Here is a 25,627-nt window from a genome sequence, read left to right as displayed (position 1 = left end):
ACTTCACTAGCAGCAACCGGCCAACCTAAACATTATTTACTTAATCCTATTTTTTGCTTCACCTCAACCACCATTCACCCAACATACTATGAAATCAGCTGTGAATTGTTACTTTGCATAAAATTTATATTAACTGGAAGACAGAATTCACAAAACATTTGTTTTTCTGAAACAACTAGGAAAGGATTACATTTTTTATTGAAGCATTAATCAATTACATTAGACAGCTATATCGTAGTATAAAATGTACATACAACAACTGTACTGAAATACTAGAGTATGAAGGAAAATATGTGGGTTGTACATGCCCATGATCCTGTTTTTTAAAAAATTAGCATATTAAACTTTATTTCATTTTCTTTGATTTGACCAGTAAAAGTTATCAGAAAACAAACATCCCTGATAATTCGCTTCAGAGTTTTAATCAACCTGTTTTGTCACACCTTTTGAAGCAGACCCAAACTAACACCATTGTACATCAGTCTGAAGATCAACCTGTTTAGAAATTCAGCAGATGAGACTTGAAACTGGGCCTCCTGGGTCAGACGTAGGGACTCTACCACTGTGCCATATGCTCCAAACATAATTTTCCTTAGATGACTGCAGTACTGGATACTGGCCAGCCAATGGCACTGTAAGAAATTTCAACTTTGAATTTGTTGCATAATAGTATCCAGCTGCAGGAACAACGATATTACTGTGTAGCTACGAAGCAGTCAAAATGAAGTAAATACATTTCAATGAAAAAGCAAGGACCTTGAAGTCAAAATATACAGAAAGAAAAGGAAAGACTATAAAAAAGAAAATGTATGAGGGAAATCTTATATGTTCCAAGATTACTTTGGCCACAATGTGTCTGGATAGGAGAGACCAAAGAGATTAAACAATAGCGATGATAATTTTTAAAATTACTTTATGGTGGCCTTGCTGTATGATTGTGTTAGAGAGTGCGGACTGAACAGCTCTCAGCTGGTGATGATTAAGATGCTTACAGAGAACAATGGTCACAATAAGGTACTGAAAACCACTGTTTCCTGCTGAATCACTGCAGTACATTCAAAAAAAAAGAAATAAACGGTCTAGATTTTTTTAAACATCATATTTTCTGGAACAAGTAATTTCTTAAAACGACAACTTTTGATGTAGATGGATCCTCAGCAGTAACAGAAAATACATTTCATCCATATATTTGTTGCAATAATTTTATTGATCTCCATCTGTAAAACACTAGTGAGAAGCGGAATAGAAAGCAAAATAACACTAACTTCCTATATTGAATTAAGAATTGAAGGAACTGGATTCATTTTTAATAGGTTTTGGAATTACCTTACTGAACAGTTAATCAAAAATATATTTACTATTTGGTTTGTTGGAATGCCTTTTGTTGCAAATTGTACGTTTTAATCTAAAAGAGAAGGGGAGGTCGATAAGAGTTTCTTTTAAACAGAAGTTAGAGTTGAGAGTTATTTTCCCTTTGAACTGGTCTTTTTAGTTTGTGACAGAAATTTGGAAGATTCCATAGGAAGTGGGGGAAAAAAGCTTCTGCACTGTATATGTGCACAAATGGTTTCTCACATTTAAGTTAGTGAAAACAGTCAGAGCCCTTTACAGATAAGCTGTTATTTTGAAGACAACTTTCTTCACCGGTTAATAGCTGCGGAGTCCAACCATCCTTTCACTGACTTCCCAGAGCTTTCTGGCCACTGCATCATCACGTGCGTGAGGGAGGACTTCCTGAACCTTGCAGTTTGTGAAGTACCTGCCGCTGAACTTCTCAATACCTTCTTGCACAGCACAGTAAATGGACATCTGAGCTCCATCAGTTGGCGTTCGAAAGAAAAGGGCAACAAAAGGAAAAAAAAGCATTTTCTGCCAGAATTTCATGTAACGGAATGCTTCAGTGTTCACCACACCTGTAAGAAAGACAAAGACAAAGCATTGTTTATTGAAATCAGACTTTATCATAAATTAATTTACTTATAAATCAATGAGAATGTAGGAAAAAAAAAGTTGAACTGTCAAGCTTCCTATACATTGTGCAGTAAGTTTCTCAGATTGCCTGACTCAATCTCCACCTCTCACTTAATCTATAGTCATTCACTGCAACTTGATTGGAAAATTATTACTACTTGGTCTTCTTTAGCAAAAAAAAACTTTTGTCTGTTTTATTTGGTTTCCCAGTTTTATAGTTAACTTGGAAATTAAAAACATCAATGAAAAAAGTTGAGTTTGTACGAGTTCCTCATTTTTGAAATAGGTTCTTCCAAATCACCTTTCACCTGATAACCTGATCTGCCCTTGGAAAAACAACATTTTAAAGCCAGTCTACCTGCACTTTAAGAGCATCTATTTGTTCCCAGTAGTTTCTGTCTGTCAACACTTCGTTTTTAAAATTGAGTTCCAGTGGAAATGTGTATAGCTGCTTCAATATGTAATGGAATCCAGAAGCAAGATTTTAGGTATGATGAATTTACAAACTAATAGTGGATGGCAAACAACGTATGCTCTTATGTGATTCATCAATGGCTAATTCCAACATTACTCCAACGGTGAAACTGAACAGGAGGCTGTGTATGATTTGGAGCCAATGCTAAATTAGCTGAGCACAAACAATAGCAGTTGGAGCACCATATAAATGGCCTGAAGATTATTATTTAGAAAACAAAAAGCATTGTCTCTTTATTTTTTCACAGTATGTAGACGTCACTGGGAAGACCAGCATTTGCTGCCCAAACTTAAAAGTTGGTGAACTGAGGCCAGACCAGGTAGGGTGGCAGATTTCCTTCCCTAGAGGTCTCCAGCAAACCAGATGGGTATTTATGACAATGGATGATAGTTTCAAGGTTGTCATTACTGAGACTAGCTTTGTATGCCAGATCTTTCACTTTCATGGTGATAACCTGTTCTTAATGCCTGTATCACAACAACCTTCGAATGCAGATTCAGCTAGTAATTAAGGTGGCTAACAATGCTATACTTTATTACATCAGGAGTTGGATATAAAGGTTATGCTTCAATTATGTAACGCACTGATGTTATGACAACTCAAAAACTATGACAACTCAAATAACTCAATGCACTACGCGGTGTGAAACATGACTGCCCTTTTTTTGCCCACATGACATTGCTCTCTCTTTAGAGAAGTCCATTGCATGTGAAACACTCAAATGTGTCTGCTGTTCTGGTCTTCTTATTTAAGGAAAGATGTAAATGTTTTGGAGGTGGTTCAGATGAGATTTACTAGATTGCTATATGTTGTCTTTTGAGGAAAAAATGGGCAGGTTTGTTTGGGTTTCCACTGTAGTTTAGAAGATTTGGGATGACTTGGTTGGAGGATATAAGATCCAGGACTGTCTTGATAAAGTGAAATAGAAACGATGATTACATTTGTCGGTGAGTTGAGGGCAGTGTTTAAAAATTAGGACTCTCCCTTTAAGAACAGAGATGAGAGATTTTATTTCTCTGAGGCTATGTGCTTTTGCAACTCTCTGCCTCTGAATGCAGCGGAGGGGAGGCCATCAATAGTTTTCAGGCAGAGTTAGGTTGATTTCCTTACCTAACAGGAATTTAAGGTTATCAGGAGGAGGAAATGTGGAATTCAATACAGAACAGCCAATGATCTTATTGAATGGCAAACCAGACTTGAGCAGCTGAACTACTTCTATTCTTATGTTTGCACGTACCTAATAATAAAGATCATACAATTAGATTGCATAGAAACTTGTAAAAAGTATTTAGATATGTATACAAAGATAAATGGGGTGGGGGGATGGAGAAGAGAATCAGATAAGTAGTCATCAGGAATCTTGACAGTTATTAAAATTACTTGCGTAGAGGCTCAAACTTAGGGTTCCCACCTCCACAATAACAATCCAGTACATGACCTGTTGAAGCACATGTGACCAATATGAAAAGAGCCAGTACTAGTTACCAGCTCATAAGAATTTTTTTTATATATCATTCACTTTTGTTTCTAGTTTGCCTGCCAAATGCTCTCTCTAACTGAATGGATGACTGGAGATTACCTGTTCCCAAGACAAACTGCTGTGTGCTGTTCACGAGTTGTGCGTGGGGTTTTGAGATTTTGCCCATGCTCATTCTTTCTTACAAAAGAGTTATCCTTTAAAGAAGTGAAGAACTGTTGTGACGTGTACTATACACAGAAATACATTGGACACCAGTTTGAAAACAAAATGGTACCAATCTGATATTTACAATTACACTCTTCATTTAGATGTTTCAAAACTGTTAAACTGGAAAAGAAATTCTTCCCACCCAATTGAACAATATTTGTCTTCTTTCTAGTTTCAATAAACCATTTGATTGACTGATCAAAAACTGGTGTGTGGAAAGTATTTGTTAAAATAATTCTCTGCTCACCTGGATGAACAGAGTAGCAGGTAACTTTAGTTCCCTCCAGACAATTGGCAAGTTCTCTGACAAAAAGTATATTGCACAGTTTGCTGCAGCTGTAGTTCCGCATCTGCTGAATGAAGCTTTTACCAGGAGGGTTCAGGTTACTGAAGTCGATTTTGCCAAAACGGTACATCATAGAAGCGACAGTAACAATCCGGCTGGGTGCACACTGCTTCAGTCGATCCAAAAGAAGATGAGTGAGTAGGAAGTGACCCAAGTGGTTTACTCCCAAAACTGTGTTGTATCCATCAACTGTCTTGTTACCTGAACCAACACCTACAGGATAAAGAAATTATATTACTCCTTAATCAGCTTTAGTGCAAATGTCAGAGGTGTCATCCTTTAGAGAGATTTTAAATCAACAGAATAACAGTGATTTATGATGGTTCAGTCGATTCCAAAAATCTCATGGAACTCATCAAAGATGAACAGGGGCTTCCCTGACTTTTCTAGCAAGCCTTCATCCCTTAATCCCTAAAATAAATACACGATTAACTTAATGCACTGCACTGTGTGAAACATGACTGCCTTTTTTTTTGTCCACATGACATTGCTCTCTCTTCAGAGAAGTCATTGCATGTGAAATGCTCAAATGTGTCTGAGAGACTTATAAATGTAAAAACAAATAAATTTACAGAATTTTATTTCTTTATAAATTCAGAGTTCAGTTGAAATTACTGTTTAGATTAAACAGTGTAATTATATGTATTTGTCGGCAGTGTTCCTCAACTACTCCGTTGAAATATGCAACAACTGGTTTGGATTCAGCGATGGGGTGGTGTCCCAGGTATGATTCTTAGCCTCTAACATCAGCTCATCTCATTCAAGAAAGAAGGCAGATATGGTACATCAGGCCTGAGCATCTTGAATACTGAAAACGGGAAGATATAAATCTCAGTTCCTGGCAGGATGTGTGTGTGGATACATGATTGGACTCCATGCTTACAATGGTTGACTATCATGCCCCAATCTCCTTTTCAAACTATTCACAATCAGCCTATTTGGATATTTTATGGCACAACACTGAGACAGGGGTGACATGACCCTAAACAATGGGATTAGAATAGTTAGTTGGTTGTGTTTGACCAGCACAGAACTCAATGGGCCAAAGGGCCATTTCTGTGCTGTAGCTCGTTGTGACCCAGACATAGGAACACTATTATTGTGTCGCAAGATTCCTTTTTTTATGGTTACACAGGAACTATTTAACTATGGCACTATAGAGACCTCAGTCCCCTGGAACTATGCCCCAGAAATAATTCATTCAGGAGGGTGAAAAATTTGCAAGTGATGCAGGAGTAAAGAAAAAGGTAAAGATTAAATAATGAAAACATTGTGGTATTTCAAATCAACTGCTTAACCTCATTTAAAATTTGCTGCATCATTTTTCCTGAATTTTTCTTGGTTAGCATTCTCTATACGATTAGATTCCCTACAGGATGGAAACAGGTCCTTCGGCCCAACATATCCACACCCGACCCTCCGAAGAGTAACCCACCCAGCACCATTCCCCTACCCTATATTCACCTCTGATACTGTGGGCAATTTAGCATGGTTGTGGGAGGAAACCGGAGCACCTGGAGGAAACCCACACAGACAGTCACCTGAGGCTGGATTCGAACCCGGGTCCCTGGTGCTGAGAGGCAGCAGTGCTAACCACTGAGCCACCATGCCACCTCCGTTTCAAATAAATATTTTTTAAGGTGCAGTTTAAATTTTCCACCGATTTAAATTTGTATCTTTCTGTTCTACAGACCCAAGTGACTGAGGCTACATTCATCTAAATTTAACATGTGAAATTTCCCAGTGAAACTGCCCATTAATCTATCCTTGATAAGTATGTACCAGTCAGGCAGGGAGGAGGTTGTTGAGTGTGGGAGCTGTGGTTTACTAAAGAAGTTGAATCTCTTCTCAAGAGGAGGAAAGAGGCTTATGTTAGGATGAGATATGATGGCTCAGTTAAGGAACTTGAGAGTTAGCTAGGAAGACCTAAAGAGAGAGCTAAGAGGAGCCAGGTTGGGCCCCACACCTCAGGAAGGAGATACTGGCACTGGAGCGTGTCCAGCGGAGATTCACATGGATGATTCCTGGAATGGTTGGTCTAACATACGATGAACGGCTGATGATCTTGGGATTGTAATCTTTAGAGTTTAGAAGGTTGATGGGCAATCTAATAGAAACTTACAGGATAATGCATGACTTAGAAAGGGTGGACCCTGGGAAATTGTTTCTGTCAGGCAGGGATAGTAGGACTCGTGGGCACAGCCTTAGAATTAGAGGGGGTCAATTTAGAACAGAAATGAGGAGATATTTCTTCAGCCAGAAAGTTGGCCTGTGGAATTCATTGTCGCGGAGTGCAGTGGAGGCCAGGGCGTTAAATGTCTTCAAGGCAGAGATCGATAAATTCTTAATCTCGCAAGGAATTAAGGGATATTTTTGCTGAGTGCAAGTAAGTGACATTGAAATGCCCATCAGCCATGATTGAATGGCAGAGTGGACTTGATGGGCCAAGTGGCCTTACTTCCACTCCTACTTCTTATGGTCTTATGGGACATGAGAAGTCGTTAGTGGACAAGATCAAGGAAAACCCTAAGGCTTCCTATAAGTATATCGGAAATAGAAAAATGACTAGAGTAAGATGAGGGCAAATAAATATAATAGTGGGAAGTTGTGCATGGAGTCAGAGGAGATGGGGAAGCGCTAAATTAATACGGTTTGTCAGTATTCACACGAGAAAAAGAGAATGTGGTCATGGAGATTACGGAGATACAGGCTCTTAGAATAGATGGGATTGAGGTGCATGAGGAGGTGTTAGCAATTCTGGGAAGTGTAAAAATAGATAAGTCCCCATGCTGGATGGGATTTATCCTAGGATTCTCTGGGAAGCAATGGAGGAGATTGCCGAGCCTTTGGCTTAGACCTTTCTGTCATCATTGTCTACAGGAATAGTGCCAGAAGACTGGAGACTAGCAAATGTTGTTCCCTTGTTCAAGAAGGGGAGTAGAGACAACCCTGGAAATTATAGACCAGTGGGTCTTACTTCGGTTGTGAGTAAAGTGTTGGAAAGGGTGATAAGAGATAGGATATATAATCATCTAGAAAGGAATAAGTTGATTAGGGATAGTCAACACGGTTTTGTGAAGGGTAGGTTGTGCCTCACAAACCTTATTGAGTTTGAGAAAGTGACAAACAGGTGCATGAGGGCAAAATGGATGATGTGGTGTGTATGGATTTCAGTAAAGTGTTTGATAAGGTTCCCCATGGTAGGCTATTGCACAAAATACTGAGACATGAGATGGAGGATGACTTAGCAGTTTGGATAAGAAATTGGCTAGCTGAAAGAAGACATAGGGTGGTGGTTGGTGGGAAATATTCATCCCAGTTCAGTTACTAGTGGGGTGCCACAAGGATCTGTTATGGGTCCACTGTTGTTTGTCATTTATGTAAATGACCTGGATGAGGGCGTAGAAGGATAGGTTAGGCATTTGCGGATGACACTATATCTCTATGACTATAACACTAAGGTTGGTAGAGTTGTGGATAGTGAGAAAGATTTGTAGGTTACAAGCTACACAGATAAGCTGCAGAGCTGGGCTGAGAGGTGGCAAATGGTTTTTAATGTGGAAAAGGGTGAGGTGACTCACTTTGGAAAGAGTAACAGGAATGTAGAGTACTGGGCTAATGGTAAGATTCTTGGTAGTGTAGATGAACAGAGAGATCTGAGTGTCCAGATATATAGATCCTTGAAAGTTGCCACTCAGATTGATAGGGTTGTTGAAAAGGTATACGGTGTGTTAGTTTGGTAGAAGGACTGAGTTTCAGAACCATGAGATCATGCTGCAGCTGTACAAAACTCTAGGTGTGGCCACATTTGCAGTACTGCGTACAGTTCTGGCCACTGCATTTTAGGAAGGATGTGGAAACTTTGAAAAGGGTTCAGAGGAGATTTACTAGGATGTTGCCTCGTATGGAGGGAAGGTCTTGAGGAAAGGCTGAGGGACTTGACGCTGTTTTCGTTAGAGAGAAGGAGGATGAGAGGTGACTTAATTGAGACATAAGATAATCAGTGAGCGCCTTTTTCCTTGGATCATGATGGCTAGCACGAGGGGCATAGTTCTAAATTGAGGAGTGATAGATACAGGACAGATGTCAGAGGTAGTTTCTTTACTCAGAGTACTAGGGATGTGGAATGCATTACCTACAACAGTAGTAGACTCGCCAACTTTAAGGGTAGTTAAATGGTCATTGGATAGGTATATGGACAAGAATGGAATAGTATAGGTTAGATGGGCTTCAGATTGGTTTCACAGGTCGACACAACATCAAAGGCCGAAGGGCCTGTACAGAGCTGTGATGTTCTATGTTCTACAATCTCTCATGCTGTAGGGGTTATACTCTCTTTTCATAATTTATCTCCTCTACACTTACAAGATCAAGCTTCTATGTTTGTGTTTGCTTTCCAATACATTTATGTCTTTTTTAAATGTATTGCATAACCGTTTACATAACCACTATATCATTCTTCTATGTACAACTGCAATCTAATCACTACTCCATATCATCTTGTTCTTGGAATACCTACTATCATTTCAGGTCCATTTCAAAGTCTCCCAGGGTAATCCTATTCCCCTTGTAGCATATCAAAGTTGCTCATTTTTACTTCCAATGTGTCAATATTAAGTTTAATTTGCTGTTCACTTGCCCAAGAGAATAACAGATCAGAATCCTTTTGCCACATTTCTTTATTCATTTATGGGACGTGGACATCACTGTCTAGGATTGCATTTATTACCTATCCCAAAGTGCTCGAGACTGTCTTCTGCTCATTCTACACCCATTGTCAGCTGTAAGTTTGACAAGATTATTGTTATGTTTCTACATTCAGATAATTTATCTAGATAAAAAAACCCATCAGGCGCTACTATAAAGATCAGCACACAACACCCCACCCACCACATTACCTGACATCTTGCATAAAGTACCATCTGTTTTAGATTTGGTTAAATCCCATTTCTTATCCAATCCCAATTCTACTCTGAATTCTCATTAGCTTCGGTTTTCATGATAGTCTTTTATACACATCATGGTCTACAATATGTTACAGGATATTCCTTTTTATTACGTAATTTTGTGGAGGGAATATTGCAACTAAAGTTTGGGCAGATGAAGTACTCAGACCCCTTGGCGTCATGGTAGCTCACAAATCTACCAAAACACTTAAACAGCAACTAATGAACCTAAAGGATCCATTAGGTACTACCAGTAAACCTAACATCACGTACAAGATACCATGCAAGAACAATAAAATCACTACATCAGACAAACTAGCAGTTAACTTGCCACCAGGATACATGATCACCAACTGGCCACCAAAAGACACAACGCACTATCACTAGTTTCTATACATACTAGGAAGGACAACATTTTGACTGGGACAACACACACATCAGGTGAAACAAAGACACACACGAGAATTCTTAGGGGCATGGCATTCTAACCAGAATTCCATCGATAAACACCGATTTAGATCCTGTCCACCTTCCCTTGAAAAGAGAACTGGAAATGAAATCACCCAACTTAAGAAACCAAGACCTATAAATCAAGAGGCGGGACATATCACCAGCACTTCACTGGAGACTCTTGCCGATGACATTACCTAGTATGGGGACGGAAAAGCTGAAAACAAACCTTCCAGCTCAGCGAGCTAACTTACTTACTTATCATCAACCTGAGCTATAAATCTTCTCGAACATCGCTAAAGTTTGAACTTGTATAGTTTGCCAAAAGAATAGAAACGCAGCACCTTACTTAAATTGAAAGACTGCAGAATTCTTGAGGTACAGAGGAGTATGGGACATGAGGTAAAAAAAAATGAACAGGTACAAGTAAGTTATTAGGAAAGCAAATGGAACATTGATGTTTATTACAAAGATAATGGACGAGTACTGAGACAACATTAGTGTTCAATTCTAGTCTCCTTCTTTGAGAAAGGACATAAAATTAGAAGCATTTCAGAGAAGGTTTACTTTACCAATTCCTGTAATGATGTGATTACCTTACCAGGAAATATTGGGCAGGTTAGGTCTGTGTCCATTGGAAGTGAAAAAAATAAAAAGTGATCTTAATGCAAGATACAAGTTCATGAAGGGACATGACACAGAGTGTTAAATGGATATGTGGTCTTGCAAGGGAAATTAGAACAGTAGAACACAATTCAAAAATAATGGGTCTACCATTTGAATCAGAAGTAGAAATTGTCTTCTGTCAGAGGATCATAGGTCTGTGGGACTGACTTCCCCAGTGACTGGAGGAGGCAGGGTCACTGAATATTTTTAAGGTAGAAGGAGATTGATTCTCTTGCTCATCAAGGATCTAAGGTAGTCAGAGGTTGGTAGAAATGTGGTCTTGAAGCCACAGTCAGATCAACAATGATATTATTGAATGGCAGAGCAGGTCAGAGGTGCTGAATGATTTACTCCAGCTCCTAATTTCTTTGTATGTCAAAACTGGAGTACATGTTTGTCATTAACATTTTAGTTGCTCTTCTGGAAAACAATTTCTCTACTTATGCTGTGAAGACATCACAGATCTGATATTCTCTTGGGTAAGCAATATTGCATAACCCAGCCATCATTTGAATACAGTATACACATGATGGAGAGATTACTTTTTATACACAGCACAGCTGTTGGTAGCTTCTAAACAACTAGGGCAAGCATATAACTCTCCTCCATTAAGCAAGGTTTCAATAATCTGTTTCCAATTGTGTCTGATTCCAGTGGGTGAACAGTGACATGGTATTTACAGAGCAAGAATTTCAATGGAAAGTTGTGTTTTTGTATGATGTAATCATTAACATGCCAGATAAAGATCAGGCTTGAATTTATAATTGTTTGTTTTGAATGAGATTATCTTGGGAGAAGATAGGAACCATAAATCTTTGACATCAACTCTTGGAATTCTGAAGGGAGGTTAAAAGTGTGATTCTTATAGGCAATGTTATTTGTCTGCATATTTAAAAGATGTTCTAATATTTGAAAATAGCAGGTAAATATTTTTGAAGCATTACTTTCAAATATGTATTTCTCAAGGGATTGGGAATGAAGACGAGTACTCAAGTAAAAGGTGGGAATTATTTAAACAGGGCAAGCAGACATGACTTAGTTTCTAATTTAAAGCCATTCTATGTTTTTATGTTTACATTAGCATTATAAATTCCCACATCCAGATGTATAGTGAGAAGTACGTATGCAATTTGTCCTATGATATCAGGTATCAGTGGTGACACTGCAGTGTCCTCACTTGGGTGAGGTCTTAATCACACTTACAGGGACAGTTTTCAATATAATTGTGGTAACAGGAATTTATAAATGAAAAGAAAGATCAGAGTTTGGTTTATTATATTAATCGACCTAAGTAAAACACTATTTTATGAAATTACGTTGAGTCATTTGCTGCAAGAAAATTAAGGTAATCTCCCATACAGTGATAAACATAATAAATTACAAAAGGTTTTGGTTAAATAGTCCTTTGGTGTTACAGAACCTGCTGGAGAAAAGGACGCATTGTTAAAGCTTTCAGTCTGCTACTCATCAGGGCAGATTCAAGAATACTGAAGCTCAAAAGGCAACTTAAACTGCATGAGGAAAGGATGCTGATTGATTGGCAGAGACCATGGAGCACGCACCCAATTAACAGTTTTTAAAAAATCTTCATTCAGCTTTGCTGGCTGGGCCAACATTTATTGCCATCCCCTAACTGTCCTACAGAAGGTGGTGATGAACTGTCTTCTTGAACCACCGCAGGCCACAGTGCTGTTAGAGAGGGAGTTCCTGGATATTGCCTTAGTGGTACAGCAAGAACAGCAATGTATTTCTAATTCAGGATGGTGAGTGGCTGGAATGGGAAGTTATAGGTGGTGTTCCCAAATATCTGCTGTCCCTCCATGTACTTCCAGACGGTCATGGTTGTTTCAAAAGGTACTGTTGAAGGAGCCTTGGTTAATTCCTTGGTGAAAGTGAATCTTGTAGATGGTACACACTGCTGTGGCCGTGTGGGAAGGAATGAATGTTTGTGGTGCTAATCACATGGGCTGCTTTTTTCTCAATACTGTCAAGTATTTGACTATTGTGGGAGCAGCACTCATCCAGTCATGTGTGAAGCATTCCATTACATTCCTGACCAGTGCTTATAGATGGTTGATAGATTTTGTGGGGCCAAGAGGGAAGTTATTGAATGCAGATTCCTAGGCTTTGAACTGCTGTTCTAGCCATCATATTTATATGGCTCATCCAGTTCATTTTCTAGTCAATGGCAACGGTCAGGATGTTGATAGTGGGGTATTCAATGAGGGTAATGCCTTTGAATTTCAAGGGGTAATGATTAGATTCTAATTGGAAATGGTCATTGGTTGGCTCTTGTGTGGCAACAACATTACTTACTACTTATCCAAATCTTATCGTATTTGGACGACGACTGCTTCAGAACGAGGTGTTGTAAATGGTGCTGAACACTGTGCAACCATCAGCAAATATCCCACTTCTGACCTTATGTTGGAAAAAGATCATTAATGAAGCAGATGAAGATGGTTTGACTTAGGACATTGCACTAAAGAACTACTGCAGTGAGGTACTGAAGTTGAGATGACTGACCTCCAATGACCACATACTTAGTTCTTGATATAATTCCAAACAGCAGAGTTTTCCTTCTGATTCTCACTGACTATAGATTTGCTTGGGGTCCCTGATGCAGTCATTCTTACTTCATTTCTGGAGTTTAGTTCTTCTGTACGTGTTTTGACTAAGGCAGTAATGAGGTCAGGAACCCTAGTGGAAATCAAACTGAGCATTCGTGATCAGATTATTGGAAAACAAATACTGCTTGATAACATGGTTGATGATCTCTTCCATCATTTTACTGATGACAGAGTAGACTGATGGGAGGGTAATTGGCCAGATTGTATGTGTCTTGCTTTGCTTGTACATATCTGGGCAATTTTCAACATGACCAGGTAGATATCACTATTGTAGCTGTACTTGAATAGTTTGTTTAAGATGCGGCATGTCCTGGGAGTACTATTGCTAGAATATTGTCAGGGCTGGAGCCTTTGCTGTATCCTTGATGGTTTTATTTGAAATCAAAAAAAGAAAGGTTAACTGCTGGCTAAGGCGTTGTCATGTGAATGCAGCAAGTAACAGATCCAATATGTAGATGATCCTGTTGCTATACTGAAATATGCAGCTGCTCATAATAGTCTTCTTTCTTTGTCAAATTCACTTGTGAAACTGAACACCCAATGAGCTCATTTTCCTTGATATACTAATTGAGAAATTCACAAAAGTTTTCTACAACTGTCTACTGCAAGGTATCTACACTGCTCTTTTTGCAAGTTGGGATTCCTATATCTACACATTAAAAGATTCTTCTTAGTGGCAGCCCCATGAATAGTGCCCAAGCGAATTATACACCATGCAAGCTTAACACTGAAATAACTTTGAAATGCCCCAACTTACAAGTTAATGGCTATCTTGATCAGGTCATTGTTCACAGTACATTGGAGAAACTGATGGACCCTACCCTGAAAAGTGCCTAGTGTCCCTCAGATTATCCGAGTAGGATAAGGTGCCTCAAAACATTTCAGCTACAGCTGAAACTAGTGATTTCACTCTGATGCAATACAGCAGCAACACAAGTGATATTCTCCAGCAACAGGATACTCCCATCAAACCACTACACAAATGAGTACTGTGCAAATGTGAAATGCAGTGCAGGGGTTATGCCAGGCCTGCACACTCTGTGCAATTTAACATTGTGGATCCACCCAGCATGCACATCTTTGGACTGTGGGAGGAAACCGGAGGAAACCCATGCAGATATGGGGAGAATGCGTGAACTCCACAGAGACAGTTGCCGAGGCTAGAATCAAACGCCGGCCCTGGTGCTGTGAGCCAGCAGTGATAACCACAGAGCCGTGTGCCATCCCAAAATTATCCCATCAATAGTTCTGATTTTGTGGTTTGATGAGGTATTTTGATGGAACTCTTGAGAATTCAAAGGAATGGCAATCACGGTAAAATCACTCAACTTTCATTATTTGAGACACTACTTTCAAACCATTTGCTATGAACTTATATAGTTTTTCAATAGCACCAGACATCAGAAAGTACTCTACAGCCAATAAAATACTTTTGAACTGTTGTTGCTTTTGTAATGCAGGAAAAACAGCAGCTAATTTCTTAACTGCAGCCTCCTGCAAACAGTAATGTAATAATGTGAAGTAATCTGTTTTAATGGTGTTGAATGGGAGATAATTATAGCACAGAAACTGGGATAATACCACTGATCTTTTTTTGAAATAATGCACTGCAATCTTCATAGCTTCCTCAGAAATCAGTCAAGGCACTGGTTTAACATCTTATTCAAAAGATGACACTGCTGACAGTGTAGCACTCTAATATAAATGCACTGTAGTGTCAGCCAAGATTTTTGTCATCAAGTCCATGTGAAGCCAACGGTACACTTACTGGCACTTACATTTTAGAAACTGCCTCAATGCTTTTTTAAAAAAAAATATTTTCATTTACTTCAGATGTCCAAACAGGCTATTCCAGAATAAATATGATGTGGCATCACAGCTCTTACTTGAAGGAATGTTGCATCGAAGAGGTGCTGTCTTTTGAACTGCAAGTTAATCAAGGATTGCCTAAGCATTACCATTAGGTTGATTCTGCCTTTAGCTGTGCGCACCCTCACCACCTGTATCACTCACTCCTCCTTACCTCTTCGTCAACAGCAAAAAACCCACAATTTACCAGTGCCTTTCAGATCTGAAGTCATTTCAGACTTTAAATGTTGACTTTGTTTTTCTCTCTCCACAGATGCTGCTAAACTTGCTGAATTTCTCCAGCACTTCTGGAGTGTTGTGGATGCATTCTGTGGATGTAATCCAGCATCCACAGTACTTTACATTAGAGATTAATCCAAGGTCCTGCTGCCTGTTCCAATGAACATAAATTATTTGGCAACGCTGTGCCCAGAATGAATATTATTCCCTCAATCATTAATCTAAAAACAGATTGTTCTTTTACTCATTACTGGGTTGGTTTATAGTTATCTATGGGAGAAAATGATTTGCTGCATTTGCCAATGATTCAAAAAGTTATTAATAGCGCTAAAGTAATGTTTATTGCCCTGATGTACAAAGAACGTACAAAGGGCATATTGTCTGATACTGGTGGTTTAACTTTCTTTTAGAAAGGACAGAAATTGATACTTACTGTCCTTGAGCTGTTAATAGTTTTTAAAATGATTATTTTTAAAAATAATCAGCCATTAAGGTGCAAATAAATGCTCTAAAAATGGTGATTAAGTTATTCCTTTACAAGTCATAAGAAATATTGTATGCTATGCTATCATTTGAGTTGCAGCTGTCTTTCATCGAATGACACAGTGTACAGCACATAAACAGACCATTTGATCCAAATGGCCTACATGGCGCTCTTAAGATAAACAGAAGTCTCCTCCTACCCCTCTTCATTGAATTTCATCAATGTATATTTCTATTTCTTGGACACTCATATGTTTACCTAGTTTTTCCTTCAAGTGTATTTGTGCTATTTAGTATGAAAACTCCACATGGTAGTAACTGTTCCATTCTAAATACTCTCTGGGTCAATGAGACAGTCTGCTGAAATCATAATTTGGATTTGCATTGGCTGTAGGATATTGTTGTAAGACTGGCTGGTTTGTTTGGATATTCAGCTAGCATGTGGATCAGACTGACGACAACAGCATAAGAGTCCATTTCTGTTCCAGCTGAGGTAGACTTGGAGCCTACTCACGGTGAAAAAAAAGACCCATTACCATAGTTGAGACAGTAGATGCCAATAACCTGACATCCTTCAGGCATAAATCTGAAGGAGATATTATACCCATGAAGCCTAGCTTTGAAGCCACCCCACACAAATGAAAACATCTTCTCTGCGTCTATCCCATCAAACACGTTCATAATTTCGAGATGCTTGCCAAATTACCCCCTTAACTTTCCGAGAATGAAGAGAATAACCTTTCCCCAGCCTGATCAAACTTACCTAATAATTATAACCAATCAGTTTGGATCTGGTGCTGGGTTCTCCCCATTTGAAGTTACATATGTATAGTACATACCGTTTACTTTTTTGTTGCGAAGACTGAAACCCATGTGTTGGCTCTTAAGCTATTTGTGACTCTTCAGGTTTTGATAGACCTGTTACAGAGAGCTACATAAAGATAATATGACTGAAACAATCCTCCCTATAGGTCTGTGCTTTAACAAACCTCCTAACAACCTTTCTGTCTGGACATTCATATCCTTTCTCAACCATGCACTCATGAACGCACAGCGTTTGCTGAACACATATCATGTCCTCTTACCACCAAACACCGAGTAAGACTGTATCTCTCACTTCAGACTTCATCAAGCTCCCTTTCAGTTAATTACATTTTCCTGTTTGCCTCTTGTCACCAAGGAACAGACATAAATTCAAAATATGTTGAGCAGAAACAAATGTAAAATCTTATCAAAGTTGAGCCAACACATGCTGACTGAGAGCAACAGGAAATAATACAACCCTCACACAAGAGTTTGCCTTAGTAATGAGCCAAGAACTCGCAATCAGCTTCTTATGCTATTGGACTGATGGTAAACGGTTCTCCTCATTACTGTGTCAAAGAGATCATGACTATCTTTGTTTTTCTTCAAATGGTGAAATTGTTGAGCCAATATGCTGATTGGTTGGTCTGGGACTCCAGTAAATCTTTGAAGAATGGGAAATTTTTTTATTTCTGGAACTGTTAATTTGTTTCTCTGATGACTACTCACATCAGAGAACATCAGACTATGAACAGTGGCCAATGAAAAGTGATCCTGAAGAAGGGCTTATGCCCGAAACATCGATTCTCCTGCTCCTTGGATGCTGCCTGACCTGCTGCACTTTTCAGCTCTGATCTCCAGCATCTGCAGTCCTCACTTTCTCGTCCTCAATGAAAAATCTCTTTGACTTCTTATTTACCATGTGGAATGAGATTTGCTGAGCTACAGAATGCTCCGAATTACAAGCCAGCTAGCTATCTTCAAGTTTACTACAATTATGGTTTGTCAAGGAATTAACTGAACAGAAGATATAAACATCATTTGAATGAGTAATCAAGTTTGGGATTCAAGGCAATTGTGACAATTTGTTATAAATTGCTGGGTTAGGACATCTGTTGAAGTCATCAAGAAGAGATGGAATTTCATGGAAGTTGGTATGTTACATGCAAAATGATCAAAGGACCTTAAGGATCTTGAAATAGTTTCTTAGTCTCTCTCAAAAAGTTCCAAATGTTTCAGAAGTTTAAGCATTATAAATTTATTGTTTACTTTCTTTTTGTAAGACATGCTGCTTTACAGTAAATTTGAATTTGTACTTTCATCCCAAACTGCGAGGTCTGCCAGTGATGGGTTTTCACTCTTTCTGAGGTGTAGGATGCTACATCCTACAGTAATTTACAGTTGTAACCTAATGGTGTAAGAGTAACCTGTTCAGTATCTTATATGCTTCATACATAAAATTAAGTATTGTCCCCTAATGAGTTTTCTTTTACACCAACTGAGTTAAAAAGGTTTAAGCAGAAATCTGAATTGTTCCACAGTCACTATTACAAAATAGTGCATCAATTTACAAACAATTCAAATGCATCTTATGAAAAGTTTACAAAAAGGCTTTTAGTTTTATTTATTTGTGCAGAGGATGAAGTACAAGCTCAATGAGTTGTTTTTGTTTTAATACTGTCACAGTTTCAACAATCCGAGTATTCTCAAAGTTAAACATTAGTTGGAACAGAAAGTTTAAATTCTTGCCTGCATTATTGATGAGCACATGCAGCTGGGGCTCTGACTTTAGGAAAGTCTCTGCAAAAGCCCTCACTGATTTAAGACTTGCAAGATCCAGATGCATAAAGATCACTTGGTTGTTGCCGCTCTTCTGTAGATGACAGAAATCTGCATTAAAGCACCTTACAAATCATCACGTGTACAGTACGAATGAAAAACTCTTTTCAAACCTTTGAATATTAATTACAACAAACAAGATACCACATGCTGTGTAAGAGGTATTTATAAGACTTAATATTACAAACAATGGACTTAAAACATGATTAAGGAGCAAATGGAATACTTTTTAAGCAATGCATATGTTGTGGTTCTGTTCACCGAGCTGGGAATTTGTGTTGCAGACGTTTCGTCCCCTGTCTAGGTGACATCCTCAGTGCTTGGGAGCCTCCTGTGAAGCGCTTCTGTGATGTTTCCTCCAGCATTTATAGTGGTTTGTCTCTGCCGCTTCCGGTTGTCAGTTCCAGCTGTCCGTTGCAGTGGTCAGTATATTGGGTCCAGGTCGACGTGCTTATAGATTGAATCTGTGGATGAGTGCCATGCCTCTCGGAATTCCCAGGCTGTTCTCGGTTTGGCTTGTCCTACTATTATTATATTAACTATTAACTACTATTATACATCGGGGAGACAGGCCGCCTATTTGCGGAACATTTCAGAGAACACCTCTGGAACACCTGCACCAACCAACCCAACCGCCCCGTGGCTGAACACTTTAATTCCCCCTCCCACTCCACCAAGGACATGCAGGTCCTTGGCCTCCTCAATCGCCAGACCATGGCAACACGACGCCTGGAGGAAGAGCAACTCATCTTCCGCCTAGGAACCCTCCAACCACAAGGGATGAATGCGGATTTCTCCAGCTTCCTCATTTCCCCTCCCCCCACCTTTTCTCAGTCCCAACCCTCGGACTCAGCGCCGCCTTCTTGACCTGCAATTTTCTTCCCCACCCCCTCTCCGGCCTATCACCCTCACCTTAACCTCCTTCCACCTATCGCATTCCCAACACCCCTCCCCCAAGTCCCTCCTCCCTACCTTTTATCTTAGCCTGCTTGGCACACCCTCCTCATTCCTGAAGAAGGACTCATGCCCGAAACATCGATTCTCCTGCTCCTTTGATGCTGCCTGATCTGCTGCGCTTTTCCAGCAACACATTTTCAGCTCTGATCTCCAGCATCTGCAGTCCTCACTTTCAACTACCATATACATCACATCATCCTCTGCCATTTCCGCCACCTACAAATGGACCCCACCACCAGAGATATATTTCCTCCACACCTCTATCTGCTTTCTGTAAATACCACTCCCTCCGCGACTACCTCGTCAGGTCCACGCCCCCTAAAAACCCACCCTCCCCTCCTGGCATCTTGCCCTGCCACCACAAGAATTGCAAATCCTGCACCCAACCTCCCTCCTCACCTCCGTCCAAGGCCCCAAAGGAGCCTTCCACATCCATCAAAGTTTCACCTGCACTTCGACACGTCAATTATTGTATCCGTTGCTCCCGATGCAGTCTCCTCTACACTGGGGAGACTGGACGCCTACTCACAGAGCACTTCAGAGAACATCTCTGGGACACCCACACCACTCAACTCCATGACCCCATGGCTGAACACTACAAATCCCCTTCCCACTCTGCCGAGGACATACTGGTCCTGGGCCTCCTCCATCACCATCGATGCCTGGTAGAAGAAAGCCTCATCTTCTGCCTCGGGACCCTTCAACCCCATAGCATCAATATGGACTTCACCAGTTTCCTCATTTCCCCTCTCCCCATCTTGCCCCAGTTCCAACCTTCCAGTTCAGCACCGTCCTCATGACTTGTCAATCTTTCTTCCCACCTATCCACTCCATTCTCCTCTCCATCCTATACCCCCACCTCCATCCACCTATTGCACTCTCAAATAGCTTCCCTCCAGTCCCATCTCCGTCCCATTTATTTCTCCAATCCCGAGGCTCCTAGCCTCATTCCTGATGGAAGGTTTTGCCAAAACATCAATTTTCCTGTTCCTCAGATGCTGCCTGACCTGGTGTGCTTTTCCAACACCACCCTAATCTTGACTCTAATCTCCAACATCTGCAGTACTCACTTTTGCCTACCTTCTTCACTATCCTATCTAACTGCAATTCCACTTTCAACGAATTATGAACTGGCATTCCGGACCTTATCACTAAGTGTGTACGTCCTGCCCCGACTTGCCTTTTCAAAATGCAGCACCTCACATTTATCTAAATTAAATTCCATCTGCCAATCCTAGGCCCACCAGATCAAGATCCGGTTGTAATTGGAGGTAACCTGCTTTGCTGTCCACTACACCTCCAATTTTGATCTGATCTTACAAACTTACCTCCTATTTTCTTATCCAAATCATTTATGTAAATGACATAAAGCAGTGGACCCAGCACCAATCCTTTTTGCACACCATTGGTCACAGGTCTCAAGTCCTATGCCTTCTATCTTTGAGCCAGTTTTGTATTCCACCTTGTTGAACATCTTACTGGTCTTCATGTAGAACACATCCCTTTGCTCTGCCCTCATCAATCCACTTCATTGAGTTCTTTAAAAAACTCAATCAAGTTCATGAGACATGATTTCCTCCACTCAAAGCCATGTTGACTATCCAGAATCAGTCCTTGCCTTTCCAAATACATGTAAATCCTGTCCGTCAGGATTCCATCCAACAACTTGCTCACCATTGATGTCAGGCTAGCTAGTTGATAGTTCCCTGGTTTTTCCTTACCACTTTCTTAAATAGTGGCACCACCCTCGCCAACCTCCAGTCTTCCAGCAACATTACAAGGATCATAAATGTCTCAGCAAGGGGCCAAACAATCACTCCCCCAGTTTCCCACAAAGTTCTAGGGTACACCTGATCAGGTCCCAGGGATTTATCCACCTTTATGCATTTTAAAGATGTCCAGCACATCCTCCTCTGAAATATGGACATTTTTCAAGATGTTGCCAGTTATTTCCCCACGTTCTTTATCTTCCATATGTTTCTCCTCAGTAAACACTGATGCAAAGTGTTTGTTTGGTATCTCCCCTATTTCGTACGGTTCCACACATAGGGTGCCTTGCTAATCTTTAAGAGAAGGAGGAGAAAGTGAGGTCTGCAGATGCTGGAGATCAGAGCTGAAAATGTGTTGCTAGAAAAGTGCAGCAGGTCAGGCAGCACCCAAGGAGCAGGAGATTCGATGTTTCGGACATAAGCCCTTTCCTGATGAAGGGCTTATGCCCGAAAAGTCGAATCTCCTAATCTTTAAGAGACCCTATTCTGTCCCTAGTTACTCTTCAGTCCTTAATGTATTTGTAGAATCCCTTCGGATTCCCCTTAAACCTATTTGCCAAAGCTATCTCATGTCTCCTTTTTGCCCGCCTGATTTCCATCTTAAGTATATTGCCTTTATACTCTTCTAGGAATTTACTCTATCTCTGTTGTGTATATCTGACACAAGCTTCCTTCTTTATCTTGACTAAAACCTCAATTTTTCTATTCATCCAGCATTTCCTATATCTACCAGCCGTGCCCTCCACCCTAACAAGAACATACGGTGTCTGGATTTCCATTATCACAGTTCTAAAAACTTTCCATTTTCCAGTCATCCCTTTATCTGCGAAAATCTGTCCCCAATCAACCTTTGAAATTTCTTGCCTAATACCGTCAAAATTGGCTTTCCTCCAATTTAGAACTTCAACTTTTAGATTTAGTCTATCCTTTTCCATCAGCATTTTAAAACTAATAGAAATTTGGTCACTGGCCCCAAAGTGCTCCCACAGTGACACCTCAGTCACCTGCCCTGTCTATTACCCAAGGGTAGGTCAAGATTTGCAACTTCTCTAGTAGGTACATCCACATATTGAATCAGAAAGTTTTCTTGTGCACACTTAACAAGTTCCTCTCATTCAAACCCTTAACAATATGTCAGTCACAGTCTTTGTTTGGTAAGTTAAAATCCTCTACTGTAATATACAGATCTCCTGATAAATTTGTTCTGTGTTTACTGCTGACTATTGTGGGGGCTATAGTACGATCCCAATAAGGTGATTATCGCTTTCCTCTTTCTCACTTCCACCCAAGTATATCCTTCATAAGTATAAACCATAATGCTATCCCTAATCAAAAACACCACTCCCCTATCTCTCTTGCCTCCCCCCAACTTTCTATTCATCCTTATAGCATCTACACCCTATATAATTAAGCTGCGACACCTGCCCTTCCGTGAGCCACATCTCCGTAATCACTATGATTCTTAACCATGCTCGGAGTTCATCTGCCTTACCTGTTGGCTTCTTGCATTGAAATAAATGTAGTTTAATTTGTCAGTCCTAATTCCATCTCTGCTTTATTCCTGCCTGCCCTGACTGTTTGACTTGCCCCTTTTCCTAAGTGTACCAATCTCAGACTGATCATCTTCCTCACTATCGCCACACCCCCCCACTAGTTTAAATCCTCCTGAGCAACCCTAGCAAATCTCCTTGCCAGTATCTTAGACCCATTCCAATTCAGGTGCAATCAGATCACTTCTACCCAAAAGAGATCCCGATGATCCAAAAATGTGAAACCTTCTCCCTTGCATCAGCTCCTCAGCCACACATTCATCTGCTCTATCCTCCTAACCCTACCCTCACTAGCTCGTGGCACCGGGAGTAATTCGATATTACTATACTCGAGGACCTCCTTTTAAAGTTCCTGCCTAACTTCCCATATTCTGTCCTCAGAATCTTGTCTTTTTCTCTTCCTATGTCATTAGTTCCAATGTGTGCAATAACCTCCTGCTAGTCCCTCTTCCCTTTGAGAATATTTTGCACCCTCTCCAAGATATCCTGACCCTGATACCAGGGAGGCAACACACCATTCTGATGTCTTGCTATCAACTGCAGAAACATCTGTCCATGCCTCTGACTAGATAGTCCTCTATCACGATCGATTGCTTGGAACCTGATGTGCCCCTCTTAACATTAGAGCCAGTATCTGTACCAGAAACCTGGCTGTTCGTGCTACATTCCCCTGAGAATCTTTCACCCCCAACATTTTCCAAAACAACTTACGTGTTTGAGATGGGTTATCCACAGGAGACTCCTGCACTACCTGGCTCCCTCTCCTACCTTTCCTGGAGATGAACCATCTACCTGATTGTACCTGTGGTTTTTCTCCCTTCCTAAAATACCCCCAGCTACTGTAAGTTTCTTATTGCCTTTTAACTGACGCTCCAACCGATCCATATGATTTGACAAATTTGGCAATGTAGCACACAACCAAACACACTTCCTGCAGACATAATCATTAGTATATTGAAAACTCTCCCTAAATCTCCCACATCCAACAGAAACAGCATATCACTGTACTAAAGGCCATCTTTGCACCTTAACAATTTACAGACCCAGAAAATAATCCAGTCTTACTGCTCTAAAAGCACTACTCCAAGCTAACTTAGTACCTACGTTTCATATTTTTAAAGCTTAATCATAAGAAAGATCTCAATAAAAGTGCATATTCAAAAAAGAACTCACTCTACTCACTATTGTGGATTTACAAAAAAACCCAGTAAGGTTTTGCTTTAAAACTAGCCACTTAGTTGCTCCCCTGCTGTGATCACCCCCACACAGGTTTCTCCAATGTCAGTTGTGAATTTCGCTGTTTGTTAATTTTTCTTGGACTAGTCTGATGTTCAGAGATACTTGGAATTAAACAGTACAGGCTGCTCCTGTGCAGGTTCACTGCTGGTTCACATAGCTGTGCAGATTCACATCTCTGTTTGTTTCACTTTCCACATGGTCACTGCCTTTGTCTTTCTTCCTCTTTTTTAATGTGCTGCTGTTTTGATCTTTTTCCTCCAGTTCAAAAACCATGTAACAGCTTATAAAACAGTAATTACTGTTCAACTCTGAAAATGCCTCACAAAAAAAAGGGCAGCTCTTAGAGCCATTTTTTTTCCCCCTTTCCTCCATCTTGGATTAGAGTCAAGATTAGAGTGGTGCTGGAAAAGCACAGCAGGTCAGGAGCAGAAAAATCAACACTTTGGGCAAAAGCTCTTCATCAGGAAAGTCTGGGATTACCCAAGTATATTTTTGGGTAATCAAGTCCCATTCCAGGGTCTTGAGTCAATCTTCTAAAGCTGACACTCCAGTGCAGTGCCAACGGTGTGCTACATTGCCAAATTTGTCAACTTTCAATCTTATGTTAAATTGTGACCCCATCTGCCCTCTTAGGTGAATATAAAAGATCCTGCGCACTGTTCCCTGGTAGATATTTCTTCATCAACACCAAAACGGCATTTGCTGCACATGGAAACTTTGCCAGGCGAAACTGGCTGCTGTTTTTCCTATAAGTCGCTGCACGTCAAGTCATTTCAACCCAGGAAGACTGGGAGAATTGTGGGGAGTAAAAGACCATTTACAGCAGAGAGGGAAAGAGACAATGGCTATTGTCTTTTTACAGTCTGACTTTTGGGGTCCGGTTTGGGAAGCCCTGGCTACAAAGGGTGCATTGTTAGACTGCGTGCACAGTTACCGGTCTTATTGTTGGAGACACAGAGATTAATTACCCTTCTGATGTCGAAGACGGCTGCTTCAGCACGCTCCTTGTTCCTACAGGCCAGGATCACTCGGGCTCCCCTCCGGGCCATGTCCAACGCTGTCTCCTTGCCGATCCCCGTGTTTGCACCTGACACACAAATTAATGCAACATGAACACCAATTAGAAAAAGTGTTAAAACTACAATAAAAAAACATACAACGCTCTCCATTCGAGTGGTGTGCGCTATTTATAGTCGCATTACATTGGAACTTTCAACAACTTCAACTTTAGGTGTTGAAAATTATTGCAAGTGTAAAGTTTACATGCATTCCCCGGGCCGAGAAGCCTCACATTAATTTACTCCAAGATATGGGCATTATTCCGAGCCACTCCGGGATGTACCTGTGACTATTACCGTCTTCCCTCGCAGCGAAGTGTCGCTCCTACATGGAATCCCTTTCAGGAAATTGTAGTAAGTAACAACATAAATAGCAACCAGTATTGCAGCAGCCACTATGTAGGAAACCATGGCTGCCCCTGAGACAGAAGATAAACCAGCTGCAGATTCTGTACAGTGAAGCCGTACTGCTCAGATTACAGGCAAACGCCGGTTAAATATACTGGCAGACAGACGGAGATCAATCTAATATTTCGACACTTCCCACAAAGGCCGGTCACAACTCCCTCGCCTTCTGAATAAAATAACTTGGCCTGCCGAATGTTAGGGATAGCTGCCCCCTGCAGGTTGCTATTAAAGACGTTTCCTTTATATAAAAAAATTGCAAAA

The 25,627-nt window shown here is 40.4% G+C and overlaps 1 protein-coding gene across 1 annotated transcript; it reads right to left on the bottom strand.

Annotated features, from left to right (window-relative positions):
- Positions 1 to 207: 207 nt before the first annotated feature.
- Positions 208 to 25,540, bottom strand: LOC132830569 (dehydrogenase/reductase SDR family member 13-like). The gene is made up of 5 exons (XM_060848373.1): positions 25,243 to 25,540; positions 24,869 to 24,987; positions 18,296 to 18,419; positions 4,381 to 4,692; positions 208 to 1,913 (listed from the first exon to the last, which is right to left on the bottom strand). Exons 1-5 carry the CDS (start codon positions 25,367 to 25,369, stop codon positions 1,648 to 1,650), a joined length of 948 nt encoding a protein of 315 aa, XP_060704356.1. The 5' UTR covers positions 25,370 to 25,540; the 3' UTR covers positions 208 to 1,647.
- Between the last annotated feature and the right edge of the window lie 87 nt (positions 25,541 to 25,627).

Source organism: Hemiscyllium ocellatum, chromosome 31, assembly GCF_020745735.1.
Source record: "Hemiscyllium ocellatum isolate sHemOce1 chromosome 31, sHemOce1.pat.X.cur, whole genome shotgun sequence".
NCBI lineage: Eukaryota > Metazoa > Chordata > Chondrichthyes > Orectolobiformes > Hemiscylliidae > Hemiscyllium > Hemiscyllium ocellatum.
The sequence above is the reverse complement of the archived record's forward strand: the minus strand, read 5'-3'. Positions and strand labels throughout refer to the sequence as shown.